We start from the raw sequence: 21,627 nt of genomic DNA, 5'->3' as shown, positions 1-21,627 counted from the left end.
CATCTGTAAAGAATGGGTCGCTCTCAGGAGCTCAGTGAATTCCAGCGTGGTACCATAATAGGATGCCACCTGTGCAACAAAACCAGTCAAGAAATCTCCTCATTACTAAATATTCCAGTCGGAAGTGGAAGCGATTGGGAATAACAACTCAGCCACAAAGTGGTAGGCCACGTAAAATGACAGAGCAGATGCTGAGGCACATAGTGCGCAGAATCGCTACAGATCTCAACTTTATGTGGTCTTCATATTAGCTCAAGAACAGTGTAGAGAGCTTCATGGAATGGGTTTCCATGGCCGAACAGCTGCTTCCAAGCCTTACATCACCAAGCACAATGCAAAGCGTCGAATGCATTGCTGTAAAGCACCTCCTCTGGACTCTAGAGCAGTGGAGACGTGTTCTCTGGAGTGACGAATCACACTTCTCCATCTGGCAATACGATGAATGAGTCTAGATTTGGGGGTTGCCAGGAGAACAGTACTTGTCTGACTGCATTATGCCAAGTTTGGTGGAGGGTGGATTATGGTGGGGTTGTTTTTCAGGAGTTGAGCTCGACCCCTTAATTCCAGTGAAAGGAACTCTTAATGCTTCAGCAAACCAAGAGATTTTGGACAATTTCATGCTCCCAATTCTGTGGGAACAGTTTGGGGACGGCCCCTTCCTGTTCCAACATGACTGCGCACCAGTGCACAAAGCAAGGTCCATAAAGACATGGATGAGCGAGTTTAGTGTGGAAGAACTTGTTTGGCCTGCACAGAGTCCTGACCTCAACCCGACAGAACACCTATGGGATGAATTAGAGCGGAGACTGCAAGCCAGGTTTTCTCGTCCAACATGAGTGTCCAACCTCACAAATGTGCTTCTGGAAGAATGGTCCAACATTTCCATAAACACACTTCTAACCCTTGTGGAAAGCCTTCCCAGAACAGTTGAAGCTGTTATAGCTGCAAAGGGTAGGCCAACATCATATTAAACCCTATGAATTAAGAATGGGATGTCACTCAAGTTCATATGTGTGGGAAGGCAGACGAGTAAATACTTTTGGCCTTTCTTCCATTCTTTTCACAATCCTCCTTCTAAAAAGAAGTTATGCATTGCATTTGTCTGATTCAAATATGTACATAACTTCCACACAAATAAATTATATATTACATCAGCACAGTTTTATTTTTCAGTTGATTTTCTCTTAGCAGTAATTGTGTTATTTTATTCATGTAGAAATTATGTACATATTTTAATTAAATATTTCAATGCATGCTTACCTCTCCTGTCTCATCTTTTCTATCTCTCCCTTTCCCCTCATCTCCTCTTTATCCCAATCTCTCGCTTACCTCTCCCCTCTTCGCTGGGTGTGGGGCTGCTGTCCTGTTCTTTTTCCCACAGTGCAGAGGACGGGGTGCGGAGGCGGCTGCGGGGCATGGGACGTTGGTCCCCAGGGCTGAAGGACTGGGATACGCCACTGTCTCTACCCCGGCTCAGCGCCCAGCCGTGCCTGGAGCCCAGCTTACGACGGGCCGTCCTCAGCACCACTTTGGGCTCCTCTGTCTCTCCCTGTGAGGACACCCTACGCAGGGGTAAGGGGGAAACCGGGGCACTACGGGGGTCCTGCTCCTGAGCTGGAAAGACCACAGGAAAACATTGCTGTCATAAGTAAATCACACATCTCTGAAGGTGAAAGAAATGAAATGCTTTTAATGTGTGTTATTTAGGGGTGTAAATCTCTGACTTCACAATAATTCAGTTCAATTTAGTTGATTTAGTGCAACATGAAGTCTCTAATTCAATAAAAATGTTATTATTTAGTTACAACTCAAAATTATTTACACAGCATTGGAATATAGGCAGTAAAAAAACTTTATATTTTTAGGTTTAAATATGAGAAATTAATTTTGGCTAAAAATGTTATTTAATGTTATTTATGTTTTTAATATTATTGTTAATATTATAAAATGTTATTTTATATTATTGTAATCAATGCAGTTCAATCGCTACCTTTAGACTGGCGCATTTTTATATCCCTAGTAGGGCTGAAATTGTTGATGGTTCATGCTCTGATTGTATCCATCCATCTTGTTTCTGGTCATGCTCTTCCTCTTACCTTCAACTCTTCCATAATGGTCTTTTCCAATGAATTGTTTCTTCTCAAAATATGTTCAAAATAAATTCACCTTCAGTTTGGTTATCTGGGCTTGAAGTGAGAGGGGAAGTTTAATTTGTTCAAGGTTAAGTTAAAAATGAGGAAATTATTCCTAACAACACAGAGATTGTGAACTTCCTGTAGTTGAAATAAACCAATCAAAAGCAACCAAACCACCATGTGCTGTGTATGACAACCACAGCTAACTGACAGTTTGGCACTCAATGGAGTTATGAGGTTTCCTTATGGCAGTGACCATACTAAACATTAGCCTTTGAAATATTAACATTACATTACACATTAGAGTCATATTATATTGGAATGGCTTATAAATATTATTAACATCCATGCTGAAGTATGAATTACTAATAAGTATGAGTATGAATGTACATAAGTATGAAGTACTCTCATTATCAAAAGGCCTGTTATGAGATATGAGCCTTTTTCTGCAAGTTCAGGATCGATTTCCTTAGCTCTATAAAGAGTTGCAATTCTCTAAGGTGGCCTACAGTGAACACATCTGGTAGATGTCCAAGAGTGAGAATTATAGCAAGACTACTTTAGAATGCAAGCCTCTTATTGTAATGGGCTTTGTGGCACTTTTATGTCTTTTACAGAGTCTGTAGCTGCCTGTTTACTGTCTGTGCTGCTCTGTGTATGGTCTAATAGAGCTGCAGTCGCTCACTGTGTGCTGGAGAGGAGGGTGGCGCCTCTGTGGCATCTGCCAGGTTCTCTATGCTGCCGGCGGTGATGAACTGAGCCCGACCCTCTCTGCCTCCTTTTGGCTTTATCAGCTTCTTCATCCGATCTGCAATCCAGTTCGACTTCCTGTGGGGACCAGAGATTAGGTGTGAGAAAAACAAGCAAGAAAAGCAGATGAAAAGCTGTAGTGGACAGAAAGAGAAGAAATGAGGCAGAGGAAAAAAAGGACAGTGAGGAAAAAAATTTAAGTTGAAATAAGATGAAATGCCCTGCAGGAACAGGCCCGGAGGTAGCGTTAAATCACACTGACTTGAGTTGTTTAGGTGCAGGCAGGCTGGGCTCCAAAATCCGATACTGATCCATTATCTTCTCCACTAACTTCTGCTTCTCCCTGCGTAGCTCATTCAGCTTGTCACTAAGAGAGAGAAGGAGAGAGAGAGAGAGAGAGAGTGACATTAGGTGCAACAAGTGTGTTCATTGGAAAGGTAATGAACGAGGTCTACAAAGTGAAATTCAACTTTTATAGCATAGTTTAAAAGCCAAGGTTAAGGTAACAGTGGGGTTTATGTGTAGCGCAAAGGTGGGCTATATGAGAATATTTGTCATGCACTGAAATGAGAATTTCTGGCTGAAAGTAAAACTGAAATTCGAGACACACCTGACCAAAACACAAAAACAAAAAAAAACATTTTTTGCTGCTTTATTTAAGCATTTCAAAAGGTACTAAACATAAAAACTATAAAATCTACAAGGTGATGAAGAAAATTGCCAAACTGAGTTGACAAAAACTGTAAATAAATAATAAAATTATTCTGTTTCTGCTGCAGAAGCTTTAAATATAATTTAGCATGTGCATGTGAGATATGCATGAGGGAAGTCAGACTCTGCGGGAAGGTAAAATAGCTACACAGCTACACAGTCAAGTTTGTTCATTGTTATAGTTTATAGTAATTTATGCTGTGTCTTAAACCACATTGAGAAGTCTGCAAAACCTCAATAAAGACCTGGATGCATATTGGACATGTGTTTACTGAAAAAATTTGGCCAATTATTGACTCCTAATGTTTGTTAGTAACTAGCCTTGTAGCTGCAGTACTAAAAAGTTTCGACACCAAATGTGTCTTGGCTGATCAATCACATCTGTGGTAAGCGGAAAATTATTAAAAATACATTGATACTGGTTTCAGATATAGGCACTAATTAACAAATAACACAAGCTGGCAGTGAATGACAGTCCACTTGCCCGGACACAAAGTTGCTGGTCACTTTAAACATTCCTCCTTGGCATATTCCAAGCACGTCAAGTACTTTGTGCCTGCTTTTAGTTTCAGTGCAGAGTGTGGCACAAGTTAACACAGTTAACTGTGCTGTAGCAGTTTCTCAGTGTGTTTGCTCAGTACTCGGGACCACGGCATATTAATTCAACTAAAACAGCTTTACAGATAATTGTCAGTACAAAGTACTGACTGTATTTCACTCTTTAAACAGCATTAAATGCCTCTGACATCTCTATTCTTATGAGCACTCCTATGAACAATTCTGACCTGGTAATTTTCTCTAGAATGGTGCATTTTACATCAAGCCACTCTGAATCACTTTGTTTACACCTTTACCATTTAATAATGCAAACATTTTAAAGTAAATCAGTGGAATTCTCCTTTAGACACATCAGTGTTTATCCACCAGAATAATGTATTTCTCTGGTAGAGAATGTAAATGAAATAGTGATACAGAAGTAAGTGTTTGTATAAATGAATGCACTTCTATGGCACTCACAGATACTCTCTCTGTTGGTTGTGGTGTTGATCTCGGCTCTCCAAGCTACGCTCCAGCAGGGCCCGGTTTTCTTTGGCCAGGGTCTGGTTCTGCTCCACCAAGTGCCTGTTCTCCTCCTCCATATTACCCTTCAACTGAGTAAGAAGCTAACACAAACACACACATTCATCCTTAAAAATGCCATGCATTTACATGCACATAATTATCATTATACTGTGCATAATGTCCTGGTTTTATTACCATAATGCATGTTATAATGCATGAGTCATTTTTAATGCTGCTGTTCCTCACACCTGTGACTGCTATTAATCACAAAACTATATGTAGTCATAAACATTGCTGAAACTAACCTGAGTTATAAGAATCTCTAAAACAATCTAGAACTGTGCAGAATATTTGCACTATGTAAACCACGCTGTATCAAAGAACAGCTGTTTTGTGTGCTATCTAGTCATACCTGGTACTGGCTGTTGAGACGGACATTGTTGAGGTCCAGCTGTTGGTTCTGTTCCTTCAGTGTGTTGAGTTTGCCCTCCAATTTGGTCCGCTCCAGCTGGGCTGAGCTCATCTCACCACGCAAAACTGAAACCTGGGCCATCAACTCTGACTGCACCTGGATCCACTCCTTCTGCAGGTTCACATACCTGAGGGTGATCTAGCCATTAGTCAGTCAGCAGATCAATCAATGTATGTACTGGCTAACTAAAAGGCAAAATTTGTCAGTCATGTAGGTTTTTAGGAAACATGCAATGTCAGGCCTGGCATTAGTGGAGCAATGCACAACTAACCAATCATCATGCTCTAATACACCCACTATCAGACTGAGATGTAGGACACTGACATACAGATGTACTGTAAATATTTCACCCCGAATGTTTTCTTCCCAGATGCCTCAGCCCAGTTTTCAGACACTCCACTCATTATTTAGTTCTACTGCCATGCCTGTTCAACATATAATGCCTAGAAATCAAAATATTCAACCTCTACCAAACCTCAAAAGTTATCAGCATTTTTAGATTACTTTTGCAGCTATGTTCTCGAGTCTTCTTACACCTTTTCTGCAGTTTCAGTTTCTGACCAATGATCCTTAAAGAGAGTAATTTTGAAATCTAGAAATGTGACTGTTTGTTTAATGATTAGAGAAGCAATTGTTAAGGATTTTTTCATCTGTGGAAGCTTGGAGATACAAGAGCACAAGGGTCTGAAACTTAAACAGACAGCACATTTCAGTTCTTCATTTTCTTAAAAATATCTGCAGACAAATGTCTTATTTTGTCTTTTAAAACTTGATATTATGATGTATGGGTTTAAAAAATATATGTTAAGTATCATTTGTAAATAAAAAATAATAAAACTTTCTAAATATTAACTTTCTGAGACCTGAATACTGATGCAAGGCATCATATGCTTACAACATAATCCATTTACCAACAGTACAGCAGCGTTTGTGCTTTAACAGTCTAGTCGTGTAGCTTTGTTTCGACAATGGTTGTCCAGCACAAAGCCACAAGAGGAGGAACTGGGCCATGACTCAGTTTCCAGTGACAGGAAACTCCCCCCAGCCTCCACTCCGCAGGCCTTTGAGCTGTTAACCTGGGTAATGGGTTTTCTCTGTGGGTATTTGCATCACTTCCTGTCTTTTTGCCCTCCTAGTAACAGAACAAATACACACTGCACTGGGTTCATTAATGACTTCAGACTTGCCTCTCATTCTCCATTTTCAGCCTTTCCAGCTCCTTCTCTCTTTCCATCTGCTGCTGCATGGCTCTCTCCATCCTCTCTCTCTCTGCCTGTATCGCTCTGTCAGCCTCCTCCAGCTGAGCTTTGCTCTCCATCAGCTCTTTATGTCTGGACATGAACAGCGCAATTAAGCAGACAAAAAGGTACAGAACATTACAAATGCACATTCCATATTCATGAATATTCATGCATTTTTATTTCGCTGACTGCTTCAACGGGTGTAATGATGGAACTACCAGTATAAACAGCCTGGATAGTGAATTCATTCATGCATTTTTTATACGTTTTTGTGCTCATTTGTTTCTGTAAGGGTTTTCTCCTCATTTGTCATACTGCATTTACATATTCTATGTATCTGTATACCAGATTCAATCTTTCTGATGGCTACTACGTTAGGTAACAGTGTACAAAAGAACCAGTATACTGCCTCAGCTTGGTCATCTCTAAACACGGTCCAGAGGTTTCTGAACAAGTGCATGCATATACTCAGGATGAAAAAGGCATGTGATTCAAAAGACTTTTAGCATATGTAGCAGCTACAGCTGAACTCTCCACTACCGCAGAAGGAAATCAACACACAGAAAAGAAGCTGTTTTTTACAGATTAATCAGTGACAGGTTAACCATCATGTAACACGTAATCATGTAAAGACTGAATTAAGGACTTATTTGTTTTATATTCCTCTCAGTCTGTCAAAGAGCATAGAGAAACCATTTTGGACTAAATTGGAAAACTGGAGTTATTTGAGATTTTTTAAAATGCTTATATAATTCCGTCAGCGTCAGGTGAGCCTTACTTGGCCTCCAGTTCTTTGTACTGAGCCTCTAAACTTCGACTGCTGCTCTTTAATTGACTGTGTTTGTCCAATAGCTCCTCTAGCTCCGCCTCCTGCCTCTGCTGCAGAGCGGTCAGTCTCTCATGGTCCCTCCTTAAAGCCTCAGAACGCACCGTTGACTCCTCTCTCTCCTTCTGCCATACCTTAGACTCCGCCTCTAGAGTGGCACAGCGCACCTCACTCTCTCTGCACCGTGTCAATATTGAGGCATGCTGGGAGCTTAGAGAAGCATGCTCGACCTGAAAGAAAGAGAGAAAGACATGCAGAGACTCAATCAGGAATTATATACAGTCATCCAGTTCAAAACTGTCTATCATTTACCCAGAAATTAAGCTGGCTAAACTGAGACCAAATATTGACTTTGTCCAATATGTGCAGAGCAGAGCCAGAAACACTCCTACTTTTTGGTTATGCTTCTAGAAGGTTCTAGAAATACACATCAAACCATCCCAGTGCAGAAACTTTGCATAGACAACTTTTCTAAATATATGATGACATTCGCAGACTGCCATTTAATTACCATTTAATTGGTACCTACAGAAATATAGAGGGAGCCCCAGTGTATGACATTTTAGCAGCACAGTGGTGCACCATTGGACTCTATAAAATACTCGGTACTCAACAGAAGTCAATACAAATGGTTTGTTCTATATTACCTGTCAATCTGTTTTGAATCTAATGATTTAATTTTAATCAACTTCTACCATCTGCTGCCTTTTGGTTATGCATATATCTACCTAAAACGATGTGTTATTTGTTTATTTTAATACATATTCACTGCATGATACAGTACTGGTGTAGAAGAGTTTGCATGCACAGTACGTGAAACATGTTGCTTTTTTCTTCCTAGAAACAAATTAAAAGTCATGGCTATGTATACTCACACACACACACACACAGTTACACATGCACAGACTCTAACACACACATACACACATAGGCACCTGTAGTTTGGTGTTGAGCTCCTGTAGTTTGGTGCAGTTCTCCTGAAGGACGATGGAGTGGTGCTGCAGCGTGTTCAGCTGTTCTCTCAGCTGAACACAGGTGGCCTGACACTGGTCCAGCTGTGAAAGCAACACTTCCCGCTCCCGTTTCAGCACTGAATTCTATGATACAATGCATGGATAAACATCACCATTGTTAGTTCTGAACATGATTGGTAGGTTAGATATATCTAGTGTAGATTAAGTCTGCTCCCTCTAGGTTGCAGCATTCTTAGTTGGCTGAGATTCTGTTAGTCAGCTAACATAGACAGATATAGATAGATAAGGCTTTATTGTCATTCGCATCACATGTGGTACATGAGGTGGAACGAAACATTGTACTCACGGTCCAGCTAACTCCCAAAAGTAACATAAACAATAAACAGAAGGTGCAAATAACAGCAGCATGAACCACAGCAGCATGAGTACGAGGTTGTACGCGAAGGTGTACATCTTAATACTGGTAATATATAAAGTGACATGTATAAAGTGACATGTATAAAGTGACATGTATGAAGTGACGTGTTAGGGGTGGTTCATTCACTCATTTGATTTTATGACAAGATAACTACATTTTAACTGTATTTATCTGCAAATGGAAGTTTGGACCATGTGAGCCTCCATTTAAGCATTTCAGTGTCTTTCTGCATTTCTAAATGTTTACAGGCATCATTTGTGGAGCACACTGGGTACTACAGGTCAAAACCAGGTGCTACATGAAAAAAATACAGCAGATTCCTCCATGTGGGAACACTTCCAAATTTGTAAAGACGATTCCCAGAAGGTAGACTGGAAAGGTTTCATGTATTTTTATCTACAGGGCAATTTCCAATATGATGTACCACTTGAAAATGTGATTTTTACATTTGCAGAACAAAAACAACATTGTTTTCAGTCTCATTTACAGCAAAATAAATTAAAGCTTCAATTTAAGGTGCAAGTTAGATCTATAGAGGGGTTGTTTAAAGTCCTGGTCAGATCACATGTTCTATTGATTTTCCATGTAAAAAGATGTTAAGACATGCTTTACAGTGTAAAAACTTACATTTGGTTGTTTTCTGCTAAATCTAACTTAACCTACTGGACAAAATAAATGTTAAATTCCCATAACAGCCCATTAATTGTGCACAGGCCATGCACTAAAATGTGCAGAAGAGTGTTCTCAGTAAAGCTTGTTTGAAGTTTTTTCATTTGAAAACATTGACAAAAAACCAAAACATTTTATCAAAGCATCTTACTGTTAAGATCATCTAAACTGGTAGGGAGTAACAGATAGTTAACCTAAACTCCTCTGCCCCCATGCTGCAGACTGGGGTTCCATCCCATGTCTTGGTAAGCACCCTAAGATATACTTGTAAGACTCCTAACACTACTTTTGCCTGCCCCCGTAAAAATATAAATAGATAAGTAAATAAATAAATAAAATTGTAATGCTCTCTGCTAAATGCCATAAATGAGTGATGCCTATATCATTTGACCAGTGTTGCCCAAACTTTTCCCTATGAAAAGTTAAGTTATGACAGACTTTCCTAATTAGCATATGCTGATCTCATGCTGTTATTTGGCATAAGCAAGATCATACACAGACACACAGACACAAACCTGTTTCTCCAAGTATATCAGTCTCTCACTGACAGGCTCTTGTCTCTCTCCGCTGGAAACGCCACTCTGAAATTTGTCCACAGGGGATTTTGTGTCTTCTGAGGTACAGAGAGAGATTTGGCTGCCTAACATCTGACTCACAGGGCTGATATTCTCCTCCTCACGACTCACTGTCTCTACTGGAGACTGCCTGTTTGGCTGTGAATCTTTCATCGCCCCTGAGTCAGAATCAGACGCAGAGGCAGTAATCTCCGACTCTGTTTTAGGGCGCTCAGTTTGCAGCTGAAGTTGTGTGGTGGCCGTTTTCAGCTTGGCATCCAACTCTTCAATAGACTGATTCAGCTGGGAAACCTCACTGGACAGTTTCTGAGAGTGAACTCTCTCATTGGCTAGCTCCTAAAATTTTCAAAGAATAGAAGAAAGAGAGCTAAAACTTTTACATACACGCTTAAACATAAAAGTTGCTAAATGGTTCTTGGCTTGGATGTACAGTTTTAGAAAAAAAATAGTAGAGAACATGAGAAATGATGTATAGTACAGAACACTATACATTACGTATATGTTTGTTTTAACTTTAAAAAAGGATCTTGCATCTCATTTACAAAAACTATCTATTAAGAGGTTATTTAGGAGCCCAAAGATGGTTCTTCTATGGCAGTGTTCCATGGTTCTTTTAGGCACCCCTTTACTACACACCTGTGTTAGAGAAGTGACCTGTGTGTTGCTCTCAGTGTTCAGGTCATTTAGTCGCTGGTTCTCCTTCTGCAGCTCCTCTAGTTGACTGCAGGTCTCTTTAAGCTGGGCAAGTTCCTGACACACTCGTCTACAGAAACATGAGAGGAAGGAGTCAATATTTAACCATTATTATATTTCACCAGTACAGTGGTGCACTGTCCCTTACCTGTTTCACTGAGCCATTGTATATGCACATAATTAGTACTAGTTGTTCCTGAGAAGTCTGAGAGAGCATTTAAATGTACAGAATGTGCAACTGAAAACTGCTAAAACAGCAGTTGTTACTGCCAATTTGCAAGGTTTCAATGGTACATGTTCAGTAAGGTTTAAACCTGAAAAACATTCAGACTTGGGTAACATTCACTGAGTAGGTTGCTCAGCTGATATGAAGCTTTTTAAAGTCTGTCAGTAGTGAACATGGCACTTGAGTCTGTACTAGAGCTTGATTATATAGTTACTACACCATCATTCTCCTTTTTATTTGATACTGCTCATTGCTGACAATCACTATGCATTTCCTAACCCTCAAATTTGGAACCCTAAAGAAAAAGGCTTATTTACATTTACCTGATGCTCTTATCCAGAGCGACTTACAGTTTGATCATTTTTTACACAGGTAGGCGATGGTGGTGTTAGGAGTCTTGCCCAAGGACTCTTATTGGTATAGTGTAGGGCATTTACCCAGGTGGGGATTGAACCCCAGTCTACAGTGTAGAAGGCAGAGGTGTTACCCACTACACTAACCAACCCACATTCTTATTCTGTGGTAATATACAAAAGTAATATATAAAATATGTATAGTTATATGAAACACATAATTCACATTACCAAACTTAAAAAAAAAGTTTCTTTTTATTGTTATTTTATTGCCAGGTCTACTCTGTACCTGTGCTGAAGCTCCAGGCTACATGCCCTCTGGTTGCCGTGCTCCAGGGCTGAGGTAGTGCTCTCCAGCTGCTGTCTGAGCCTAGCCATCTCTCGCTCTCTCTGCCTCTGTTCACGCCGTTGGCTGTCCAGCTCAGATTGACACGTTTCCTTCTCCTGCTCCAGTCGCGTGGCCTCCAACACTGCCTGATCCCGCCCCTTGCTTAGAGACTCCAACTCAAGACCAGACTCCTTCAGCTCAGCCTCTAATTCCTCTTCCCTTCGTCGGGATGATTCTAAGCTCCGTCCTAAACGTTCAAGCTCCGCTTTAAGAGTCTGATTGGTCAACTCGAGCTGATCGGCCTTTAAGATGACGAAATTGAACAACAGTTCAATGATTTTAAAGTTACTGCGTGTCATTTTTCATGTTCGTAATTAAGATGTTTTTATATTACTTTTACAGACTAACTGACATTATTCATCTTCCAGTATTTACAACTTCCTCATGTTGTAGACATAACCAGCATTACTACTACAGTCACCACGTATATTTAGCATTAATTTGGATAGAACAGTATTTGGTATAATTCAATGTACAAATCCAATACAATAATTTTTTTATTCCACATCGTCCACATATAATTGTCCTGCTATTAGATATAAAAGTTTCTAAGCACATAATTTAGATTTAAAATAGTGGCTGAAACTTTAATGGTGAGTAATCTCACCTTGCGCAATGCAGCCCTGAGAGAATCTATGGTAGCCTTGAGGGATTCTCTCTCTCTCTCAAGCGTAGCTCTCTCGCCTTCAAGCTGAGGAATTACTGCTGCCTCCATCTTCTGCAGCTCCAGCTGACTACGCAGACGCATCAGCTCCTCCTCCTGGTGCATGGATTCACACTGCAAAATCTAGAATTCACACAGAAGCATATTTAAACAAGCACAGATTTTTTAACATCACTCTCCATACAGTTTTGATCTGATCTGTTCAATGATTATCACTTCTTCCTTGCTGACATTTAATAATTTTACACAATTTTCCCTGAACTGGTGAATCAGCCATGTCATGGCTGGCAGGGACGCAGGACGTGTGGGTGCTGAGGGGGCTGATTTCAAGATTGAAACTGTAATAACATGTTCTGATCTGTGCACATGTTTGTATTTTGAGTTTGTATTTTTATAATTTTCCAATCTGCAGTAGCCCTGCATTGTTTAAAAAAAACATGTATTTTCATTACAGCAAGTCATAAACAGCTGGCTGCTTTGGGGGCAAGTTGCTCAAACACAGGCAGGCTGAGGTTCAAAGAGAGAATGTAATGCATAGTTATAGGCCAGTTCTGAGCCCTAAATCCTCCTAATACTGTTTTTAAATTTATAATACTAAAATAATAATCTATTGTATTAATGTTTCATCAGTTTTTATATCTCACGGTCAGAGGCCATGCAGTGTTAAATCTCTCCATGAAACTGTTGGCATGAAATAACTGGCTACTGTGCCACGTATCGGATTAGTTGCTGTGTTTGTCCAGAATGAGAGAGCAAAGAGAGGATGTACATCAGTGATTTGATGTGTCAATAATATGTATATATTGTCATCTTTTGCTGCATTATAGCACTGTATGACATCAAGTTTGATGTGAACTAGCAAAAATAATAAAAGAAAATAATAAATTAACCAACTTAAAACACCTTGCTGACTCCCTAATGCTTAGAGTCCAAAATTTGCTTAGTGCATTTTGTTCTGGAGCTACAAAGCTTCTGAGCAGTAGGCAGATTATGTCTCACCAATTAGAGTCATACATATTACAAGCCTAAATCATCACACATTGTTAAATGGGCAATCTGGACTAAAATTCAATATTTTATTTGTCATGTTATGTAATATCCTGTAGTGCAGGTTTATATTCTTCATTCTCAGGGGTGCATCCAAATTCAGAAATGTGTAGTCTTTGTCTTGTTTTGTCCATCAATGTTCTCTCACTACAACATCCAGGATGCATTATGCAAATACATTATTCAGCCATTGGGAATTCCTCCACTGAGTTAATGTCATTCCTTTTGTGATTTGGCAAGCTTTTTTGTTGTTTAAGAAAGATATGTTTTGTATCCTTCATTCTCGCTAAAGCTCCAAACACTTTATTTCACATTCTAAAATTAAATATTGTTTATTTAATATAAGTTGGGAGTAAAAATTCTTGTAAAAGTTTCACACTACAAACATCACATTTATGTTAAATGAATATTTGCCCCAAATATTGTTTACTGGTGTAAGCATGGGGAATGGAGTAAGGGGAATATTAGGTACATTTGATTTTTTTGAGTAAAAACAAGTCTTCACATTTTTCAGTGGATACAATTAAACCATCTTTGTCACTGATTGTCTAGGATCATTAAGAGGAATGTAATACCTCTATCCGTTTCCTGGCTTCTGTCAGGTTCTCTGATGCTTTCCTCAGCCTCTGGCTCTCAGCCTCCAAAAGAAGCATCTTCTGCTCTGCCTCCTGGGTCTTCTTGGTCTGCTCCCCAAGTTTAGAGTGTAGTTCCTGAACCAGTGTTGCCTGCTGGTCTGCCTCCTCCACAGCCAGCTGGAGCTGAGAGGACAGAGTCAGGATTTCCTGTCTGAGCTTCTCCTCCATCTCTCTCACCTCTTCTTGTTTTTCTGCTTGCATGGGTTGCTGGACATCTGTCTTGCTTTGGTCCTTTGCTGACTTCTCTTCCATTTTCTCTTTTCTTCTCTCCATCTCTTTCTCTCCCTCTGCTTCTCCTCTTTCTTTCGTTCCCATTGCATTGTCGGCCTCCTCTTTTTTCTCTCTGAGTCGGACCTCCTCGCCTTCTCCCTCCTCTCTTGTCAGTCTCTTCATGCCTTCTTTTCTCTTGTCTGCTCTGGGTGCCTCCTCTTCTTTTGCCATGTCTTTTCCTTCACACTCTCCTCTCAGAATCACTCTCTTCATTTCTTCTACTGACCTCTCCTTATCTCTCTCCTTCTCTTGGAGTCTCTGGATTTTCATCAGCTCTTCAAGGCTTGTCTTCAGACTGGCGTTTTCATTCTTTAGGTTCTGAAACTGACAGTTGAAAAAAGGTTTGAAAGGAGCTGCTTTCTCAACTGGGACTGCAGCCCAGAAGCAGCAGATCAAACACAACTGTGCAGCGTGTGCAGTCTGTGTATTGTTTGTAGAATGTGTGTGTGTGTTCGTGTGTGTGTGTGTGTGAGTGTGTGTGTGTGTGTGTGAGAGAGAGAGAAAGATTTTAAGTGTTTCACCTCTCTGAGTGTGTTCTGGTGCTCTTCCTGCAACTGTGAGAGTCTTTCTGTCTGTCTCTGCAGAGCCTCCTTCACCTCAGGAGAGTTAGCCTGTAGTGTTACCAACATAAAACTGCATCTTATATCACATCAGCCATTCACTCAGAGGACCAACTAGTGGTTACTTAAAAAAAGAACCAGGCTGCACTGAAAGCCAGGTACTAAGTTCAGATTTTATTTTGTTTTAGTTTGCTTTGTTAGTTTTGTCCTGTAGCTATGAAGCTATGAAGTTTATACCGTATTAGTTATTGTGTCTGATGTTAAGGTACATCACACAAAAATCTTATATCAAGCAATACTTGCAACTCTAGACAAAAAACAAAGGCCACTTAAATATAGTTATTTTCTTCACCCAGAACAAATAATCTATTATCTTTTATGAGCCTTAGTTCATTAGTTCACCCACTGAAGACACTGCAGGTGCACGGACCTTGAGGGTATGCCAACCTTTTCTCATTATAAGCAAGGCCTGTTAATATGTAACATTAGTCACTGGTTTACCTCATGCATCTTTCCACTGTCTAATCTAAATGCTTTTGTATAATGGTTCATTTCTTTCATTATAATGAATGATATTTATTGTAATTTTGCTATCCAGTCAGAGGTCGCCCATTATGATCTTGGTTCTTCTCAGTGCTCTTTTTCCTACTACTGCAACCCTCTGCGACACTCATTAATTGGCTTGGAAGCTGCTTTGTAGCAATGTCTATTGTACAACCCCAATTCCAATGAAGTTGGGACGTTGTGTAAAACATTAAAAAAAACGGAATATGATGATTTGCGAATCCTTTTCAACCTATATTCAATTGAATACATTACAGAGATATTTAATGATTTGATTCAGCAGTCACAAAGTGACAAAACTACTTTGTGAGCATTTAGGATTAATCAGGTCCTGTAGCTCATCACCATCATTCTAAGAATGTTATTTCAGAACAGTGCAAGTGTGGCAGCTCATGTAATACTCTTTCAGTATTAATGGCTGCAGTGTTTTTTAAATATATCATCCATTTGGGGGCAGACGATGGCAGACAACCTTAAACCTTCAATTACAGCACTCTCTGTAATTTAAATTTGGGTACTGGTAGTATCTGAATAGGTTTTATATTGAAAGGCTTTTATCTCAGACAACTTTAACACCAGAGTTTTAACCTCTCACCTCCTGCTCAGCCTGTAAGCGCTCTAGTCGTCTCCTCAGTTCAGCATTTTCATTTTCAGCTCCTAGAAGTCTCAATGAGGATGCCTCATCCACCTCTACACTCAGAGGCTTGAATTCCACTTCTGAAAGAGGGAGCGAGAGAAAGGACAAGAGGGAGGAGAGAGAATTATAGGAGTAGAAACAGAGACGTATTAGGAGCAAGGACAAAAAATCAGGCTAATTTCAGAAAATCTAATACAGAGTATGAAGTCATGCCATAAAATCAAACAGCGACAGGATAGCTAAGTGTCATGCACTGTATATTTACCAGAGGTCGGATGACTCTTTAACTCTTGAAGCTCTTCATCAGACTCCAGTTCTGATTGGGAGACATGAGGATGAGTCACACTCCGAGTGACATCAGCAGCGTGAGAGTGGCGCTTCAGTTCCACCTGCAGACTCATATTCATCTCTAACAACTCATCCACCCTCTGCCTCTCCACATCCCGCTCCTACACAATACGTACACATACACACACCCACAGGATGAGGCTTCCTGCTTCCTACACTGAAAAATCTGGTGCCTTGAATGTACTCGGCTCCACATTAATTAAATATATTGCACCAGCACAATTACTCTCTTTCATGTTGCTTCTGACCATTTCTTACAATAACCGTGTTGATGTAATGTGGAACAAAAGTACACATCTGAATCAAGTACATTCAAAGCAACGTTTTTCTCAGTGTACACAAGCTACTGTTTTATTATGGGTGCCATTTACTGAATACTATATTCAACTGCTCTATTTACAACCCCAATTCCAATGAAGTTGGGACGTTGTGTAAAACATAAATAAAAAACAGAATACGATGATTTGCAAATCCTTTTCAACCTATATTCAATTAAATACATTACAAAGACAAGATATTTAATGTTCAAACGGATAAACTTTATTGTTTTTTGCAAATATTCACTCATTTTGAATTTGATGCCTGCAGCACGTTCCAAAGAAGTTGGGACAGGTGCATGTTTACCACTGTGTTACATCACCTTTACTTTTAGCAACACTCAATAAGCATTTGGGAACTGAGGACACTAATTGTTGAAGCTTTGTAGGTGGAATTCTTTCCCATTCTTGCTTGATGTACAACTTCAGTTGCTCAACAGTCCGGGGTCTCCGTTGTCGTATTTTGCGCTTCATAATGCGCCACACATTTTCAATGGGAGACAGGTCTGGACTGCAGGCAGGCCAGTATAGTACCTGCACACTTTTACTACGAAGCCACGCTGTTGTAACACATGCAGAATGTGGCTTGGCATTGTCTTGCTGAAATAAGCAGGGACGTCCCTGAAAAAGACGTTGCTTAGATGGCAGCATATGTTGCTCCAAAACCTGTATGTACCTTTCAGCATTAATGGTGCCTTCACAGATGTGCAAGTTACCCATGCCATGGGCAGTAACACACCTCTACACCATCAGAGATGCTGGCTTTTGAACTTTGCGCTGAAAACAATCTGGACAGTCCTTTTCCTCTTTGGCCCGGAGGACACGACGTCCATGATTGGCAAAAATAATATGAAATGTGGACTCGTCAGACCACAGGACACTTTTCCACTTTGCGTCAGTCCATCTCAGATGAGCTCAGGCCCAGAGAAGCCGGCGGCGTTTCTGGGTGTTGTTGATATATGGCTTTCGCTTTGCATGGCAGAGTTTTAACTTGCACTTGTAGATGGAGAGACGAACTGTGTTCACTGACAATGGTTTTCTGAAGTGTTCCTGAGCCCATGTGGTAATATCCGTTACAGAATGATGTCAGTTTTTAATGCAGTGCCGCCTGAGGAATCGAAGGTCACGGGCATTCAATGTTGGTTTTCTGCCTTGGTGTTTACTTGCAGAGATTTCTCCAGATCCTCTGAATCTTTTGATGATATTATGGACTGTAGATGATGAAATCCCTAAATTCACTGCAATTGCACGTTGAGAAACATTGTTCTTAAACTGTTGGACTATTTGCTCACGCAGTTGTACACAAAGTGGTGAACTTCGTGCCATCCTTGCTTGTGAACGACTGAGCCTTTCAGGGATGCTCCCTTTATACCCAATCATGACACTCACCTGTTACCAAATAACCTGTTCACCTCTGGAATGTTCGAAACAGGTGTTTTTTGAGCATTCCTCAACTTTCCCAGTCTTTTGTTGCCCCTTTCCCAACTTCTTTGGAATGTGTTGCAGGCATCAAATTCAAAATGAGTGAATATTTGCAAAAAACAATAAAGTTTATCCGTTTGAACATTAAATATCTTGTCTTTGTAGTGTATTAAAGTGAATATAGGTTGAAATGGATTTGCAAATCATTGTATTCTGTTTTTATTTATGTTTTGCACAACGTCCCAGCTTCATTGGAATTGGGGTTGTAGTGTACAGCTGATCAAAAGCCATCAAGGACAACAGAGCTTTTCTAAGGTGCTCTCATACCCTCTCCATATCCATGAATTTCTGTCGAAGCAGAAGATTGTCCTTCTCCAGCTCCCGTAGAGCAGAGCAGCGAGCCCGTGCATCAGCCAGCTGCTCCTCCAGCAAAGCCTTGTTCTCCTGCAGTGAGGCGCAATACTGCTGCTGCTCCTGCAGGGGGATACAAAGTGATTTAATCAAGCTTTAGCTATTAAATGCTAATACCTTCATTCTTGTAGCAATTTCATTTTGGTTTAAAAAAAATTACATTAAAAGAGTAGTGTGGTACAAAATTAAATTGATACAAATTTCCCCTTTTCATTAACCGTAAGCGTGAATGCATAGTGTCTGAAGTTGGCCTCTTTAGTTTTGCACTGGACCTATGATGCTAAAAGCCTACAACTGGCAATAAAAATAAACAAATACTACCGATTTAACTGTACAGCATATTTGTGTCCTTTCTTATAGATAACTGTATGTTGAGCAGTGTAACTACATAAGATTATTTGAGATTACCCAATAATTCTATGCAGTTTAAAGGAACAGTTCGGCAAAAAATTCACAATGTTCCACTTATTCTGAGTGTAATCTTAAATTTAATGTAATCTTAATCTATGACTTGTTTATAGTCCATATTTTAATTCTTTAGATTAAACCTGGAGCTGCAGGTGTAAGGTTAGCTAATAACCTGGAGCTGCAAGGACAAAGCGCATAAACACTAGAAATCGATAGTCACCTAGAGAGTCCAAATCAATTCTGTAAAAACATATCAACAAATCAACAAAATTTCTCTCAACCTGCTCAAACCACAACTAATTCCTAATTAAGGTCATGAAATGTAGTTAAGATATTGTAGAACCAGGGATAGTATTTACAAAAACAGTCATAAATAAGAGGACTAACCTTGGGTCAGATTCCTCTGCATTTATGACAGTCACTATCACGGTAACTGTTTCTAGCACTCCTAGTAGCTTTTTAATACAGACCTAAAAAAGGCTGTCCACAGCATTCAGCGTAATTTATAGTAAGTCATAATGTGTCCTAAACCACATCGACAAGTATGTGCAACCTTAATTAAAATCTGATGGTGGTCTGAGAGAGGTTTTGGTGATTTAAGATTAAGTGACCCTTATTAGGAAATTTCACCTCTGCATTTAACCCATCCGTGAAGTGAAACACCACATACAGTCTAGTAAGCACACACACACTAGGGGGAAGTGAGCACACTTGCCCGGAGCGGTGGGCAGCCCAATCCGCAGCGCCCAGGGAGCAGTTGGGGGTTAGGCATCTTGCTCAAGGACACCTCAGTCATGTGCTGTCAGCTCTGGGGATCAAACTGGCGACCTACCAGTCACAAGGCTGGTTCTCTAACCTCCAACCCATGACTGCCTCAGCCCATGACTGCCCCATTTATATTCACAAAAACAATTTAGGCTATTTGGGTAACTATTGAGTTCTAGTGTTTGTCAGTGATATTAGCATTGCAGCTCCAGTTATAAACTAAAAAAGCAAATTTTAAACATCTTTAAACATGTCTGGGCTGAATGACTACACCTGGGGTAAGTGGAAAATTGCATAAATGTGATTTCTTTACCAAACTATTCCATTAAGTGAAGTGTGTGGTCATTTACGTCAAAGTCTTTCTACTCAGTGGCAAACTTTGTAACGCTCCCCATTCAGCTACTTCCAGTCATTCAAGACCAGGTACTGTGATTCAGCCAGGGAGCCAACGCACACTGACCAGGTAACCCAACAAGAGCTCAGACACACACGCAGACACCAGCGTGAGTGAACAAATGCACTTTATTTACACATTTAAACCAAAACTTAATTCCACGACAGCTTACTTAGCGTCCCTTGCTCTCTCTGGTGTAGCCAGAGGCCAGCGTCCTCTCTTCTACTCCCCAGAGAGAGCTTGTTTTAAAAGGTGTCCATGCTCCTCTCCTCATTAGGCACAGCAGCACTAAATCAAGGGAGAGGAGCAGCTCACACCTGTGTGAGGAGCCACAGTACCTATTTATTTTTTTAATAGTAAGTGACTTATAACTCCATAAATGACTGCCACATTAACAGTTCAAAAACATATCTGACAAATGTTAATTTGACAAAAATCACATAAACAGTTAAAAAAGCATTTGGCTCACCAAATTTTCAGGTTGTTCCAGCTACTATCCCTGTGTTTATTCATATTTATGTCTTTATGAAAAATGCCCTTATGATTAAAGGGCATGGCTTCTTGTAATACCATGCTATCCCATTCATATTTCTACCAAAGAACTGTCTCTTCCTTCTAATCTAATGTGCATACCATTTTCACAGAGCTGATCAGTGGAATATATACTGTAATTATGTGCTAGCTACATTAAACTACGTCCAGTGAAAAAGTAAAGAAACAAATGTGGCTGAATGACTGCACTGTATACATGTATATTTTATACTGAATTCATACTATTTATCTATTAAGAAAATGTTTGGTTTTCCTGACACAGATTAAGCTCAGAGCAAATCAGAAAAGTGAGTAGTTATAAAACTTATATTGTCAGTGTAGTTCATAAACACCTGTATAACTCCAGCAAGTTATCAGGAGGCATATTCTACTCTGAGTGTTACACTCTATGCTGTTTCAGATGTGTCTACCTTCAGCTGCGTGCGGTAGAGCTCCATGCTGCGCAGACGATGTGTGCAGGTTTTCAGCTCCGTCTGCAGGTACTCAGCTTTGGCAGCTCGCTCACGCAGACAGTCCAGCTCATCCCGGAGTCCCCGACTGACACGAACCTCGCCCTGCAGCGCCCGGTTCTGACCAGACACATGAGATGGACACATTACACTAATATGAAACACCTAAATGAACAGTAATAGTTAAAGAAAGGCAGTTATTATAAATGCATTAGGCTGGCTTTACATGATGAAACTTTTACTGAACTAGCTGCATGTGGTGAGCTGCATGCAACCTAATTGCTGCAACTTGGCAGTTATACAAAGCAATTCAAATGAAACCAAAGTCACATGCAACCCAAACTGGCAACTCATGTTTTTGACACATTGTATTTTTCTCTCTACATAAAGTGATCTGCAAACATATTTACATTAGCATATTTCTATCACTTTTGTTGGCTGTTTTTTCCACCTGTCATTGTCATTTTTTTAAATGCCAGTACCAGAAAGCAGGACAAGAATACTTTATATTTCTTGTTTTCTATTTATTCTGTGTAGGTTAAGCCTTTAAAATGAATTATTAAGTAGCCATTAAGTTACAGTTGTAACTAATGCCTCATTCATCCTGTCCTAGAAGAACTGTGAGTTTGCTAAGGACTGCATATCAATCTTACCCTCTGTATAATTTTCAGCATTTGAATCCCAATGGAAT

At 40.0% G+C, this 21,627-nt stretch overlaps 1 protein-coding gene across 1 annotated transcript in view; it reads right to left on the bottom strand.

The window, feature by feature from the left end:
• ccdc88b (coiled-coil domain containing 88B) overlaps positions 1–21,627 on the bottom strand; it is a 31,043-nt gene that overhangs the window by 1,315 nt on the left and 8,101 nt on the right. Inside the window, exons 10-27 of the mRNA XM_017722718.2 lie at positions 20,898–21,056; positions 18,285–18,431; positions 16,136–16,319; positions 15,829–15,950; positions 14,631–14,720; positions 13,780–14,433; positions 12,101–12,280; positions 11,395–11,735; positions 10,470–10,596; positions 9,774–10,169; positions 8,133–8,294; positions 7,150–7,427; positions 6,318–6,461; positions 5,071–5,257; positions 4,614–4,759; positions 3,148–3,252; positions 2,821–2,963; positions 1,330–1,614 (exon numbers count right to left, since the gene is read on the bottom strand). Coding sequence (XP_017578207.1) covers positions 1,330–1,614; positions 2,821–2,963; positions 3,148–3,252; positions 4,614–4,759; positions 5,071–5,257; positions 6,318–6,461; positions 7,150–7,427; positions 8,133–8,294; positions 9,774–10,169; positions 10,470–10,596; positions 11,395–11,735; positions 12,101–12,280; positions 13,780–14,433; positions 14,631–14,720; positions 15,829–15,950; positions 16,136–16,319; positions 18,285–18,431; positions 20,898–21,056 — 3,850 coding nt within the window. The remainder of the gene's footprint in view (positions 1–1,329; positions 1,615–2,820; positions 2,964–3,147; positions 3,253–4,613; positions 4,760–5,070; positions 5,258–6,317; positions 6,462–7,149; positions 7,428–8,132; positions 8,295–9,773; positions 10,170–10,469; positions 10,597–11,394; positions 11,736–12,100; positions 12,281–13,779; positions 14,434–14,630; positions 14,721–15,828; positions 15,951–16,135; positions 16,320–18,284; positions 18,432–20,897; positions 21,057–21,627) is intronic.

The sequence above is a fragment of the Pygocentrus nattereri genome, chromosome 8 (assembly GCF_015220715.1).
Source record: "Pygocentrus nattereri isolate fPygNat1 chromosome 8, fPygNat1.pri, whole genome shotgun sequence".
In the NCBI taxonomy this organism is placed as follows: Eukaryota; Metazoa; Chordata; class Actinopteri; order Characiformes; family Serrasalmidae; genus Pygocentrus; species Pygocentrus nattereri.
Note: the sequence above shows the minus strand (reverse complement) of the source record. Positions and strands in the feature narration are given on the sequence as shown.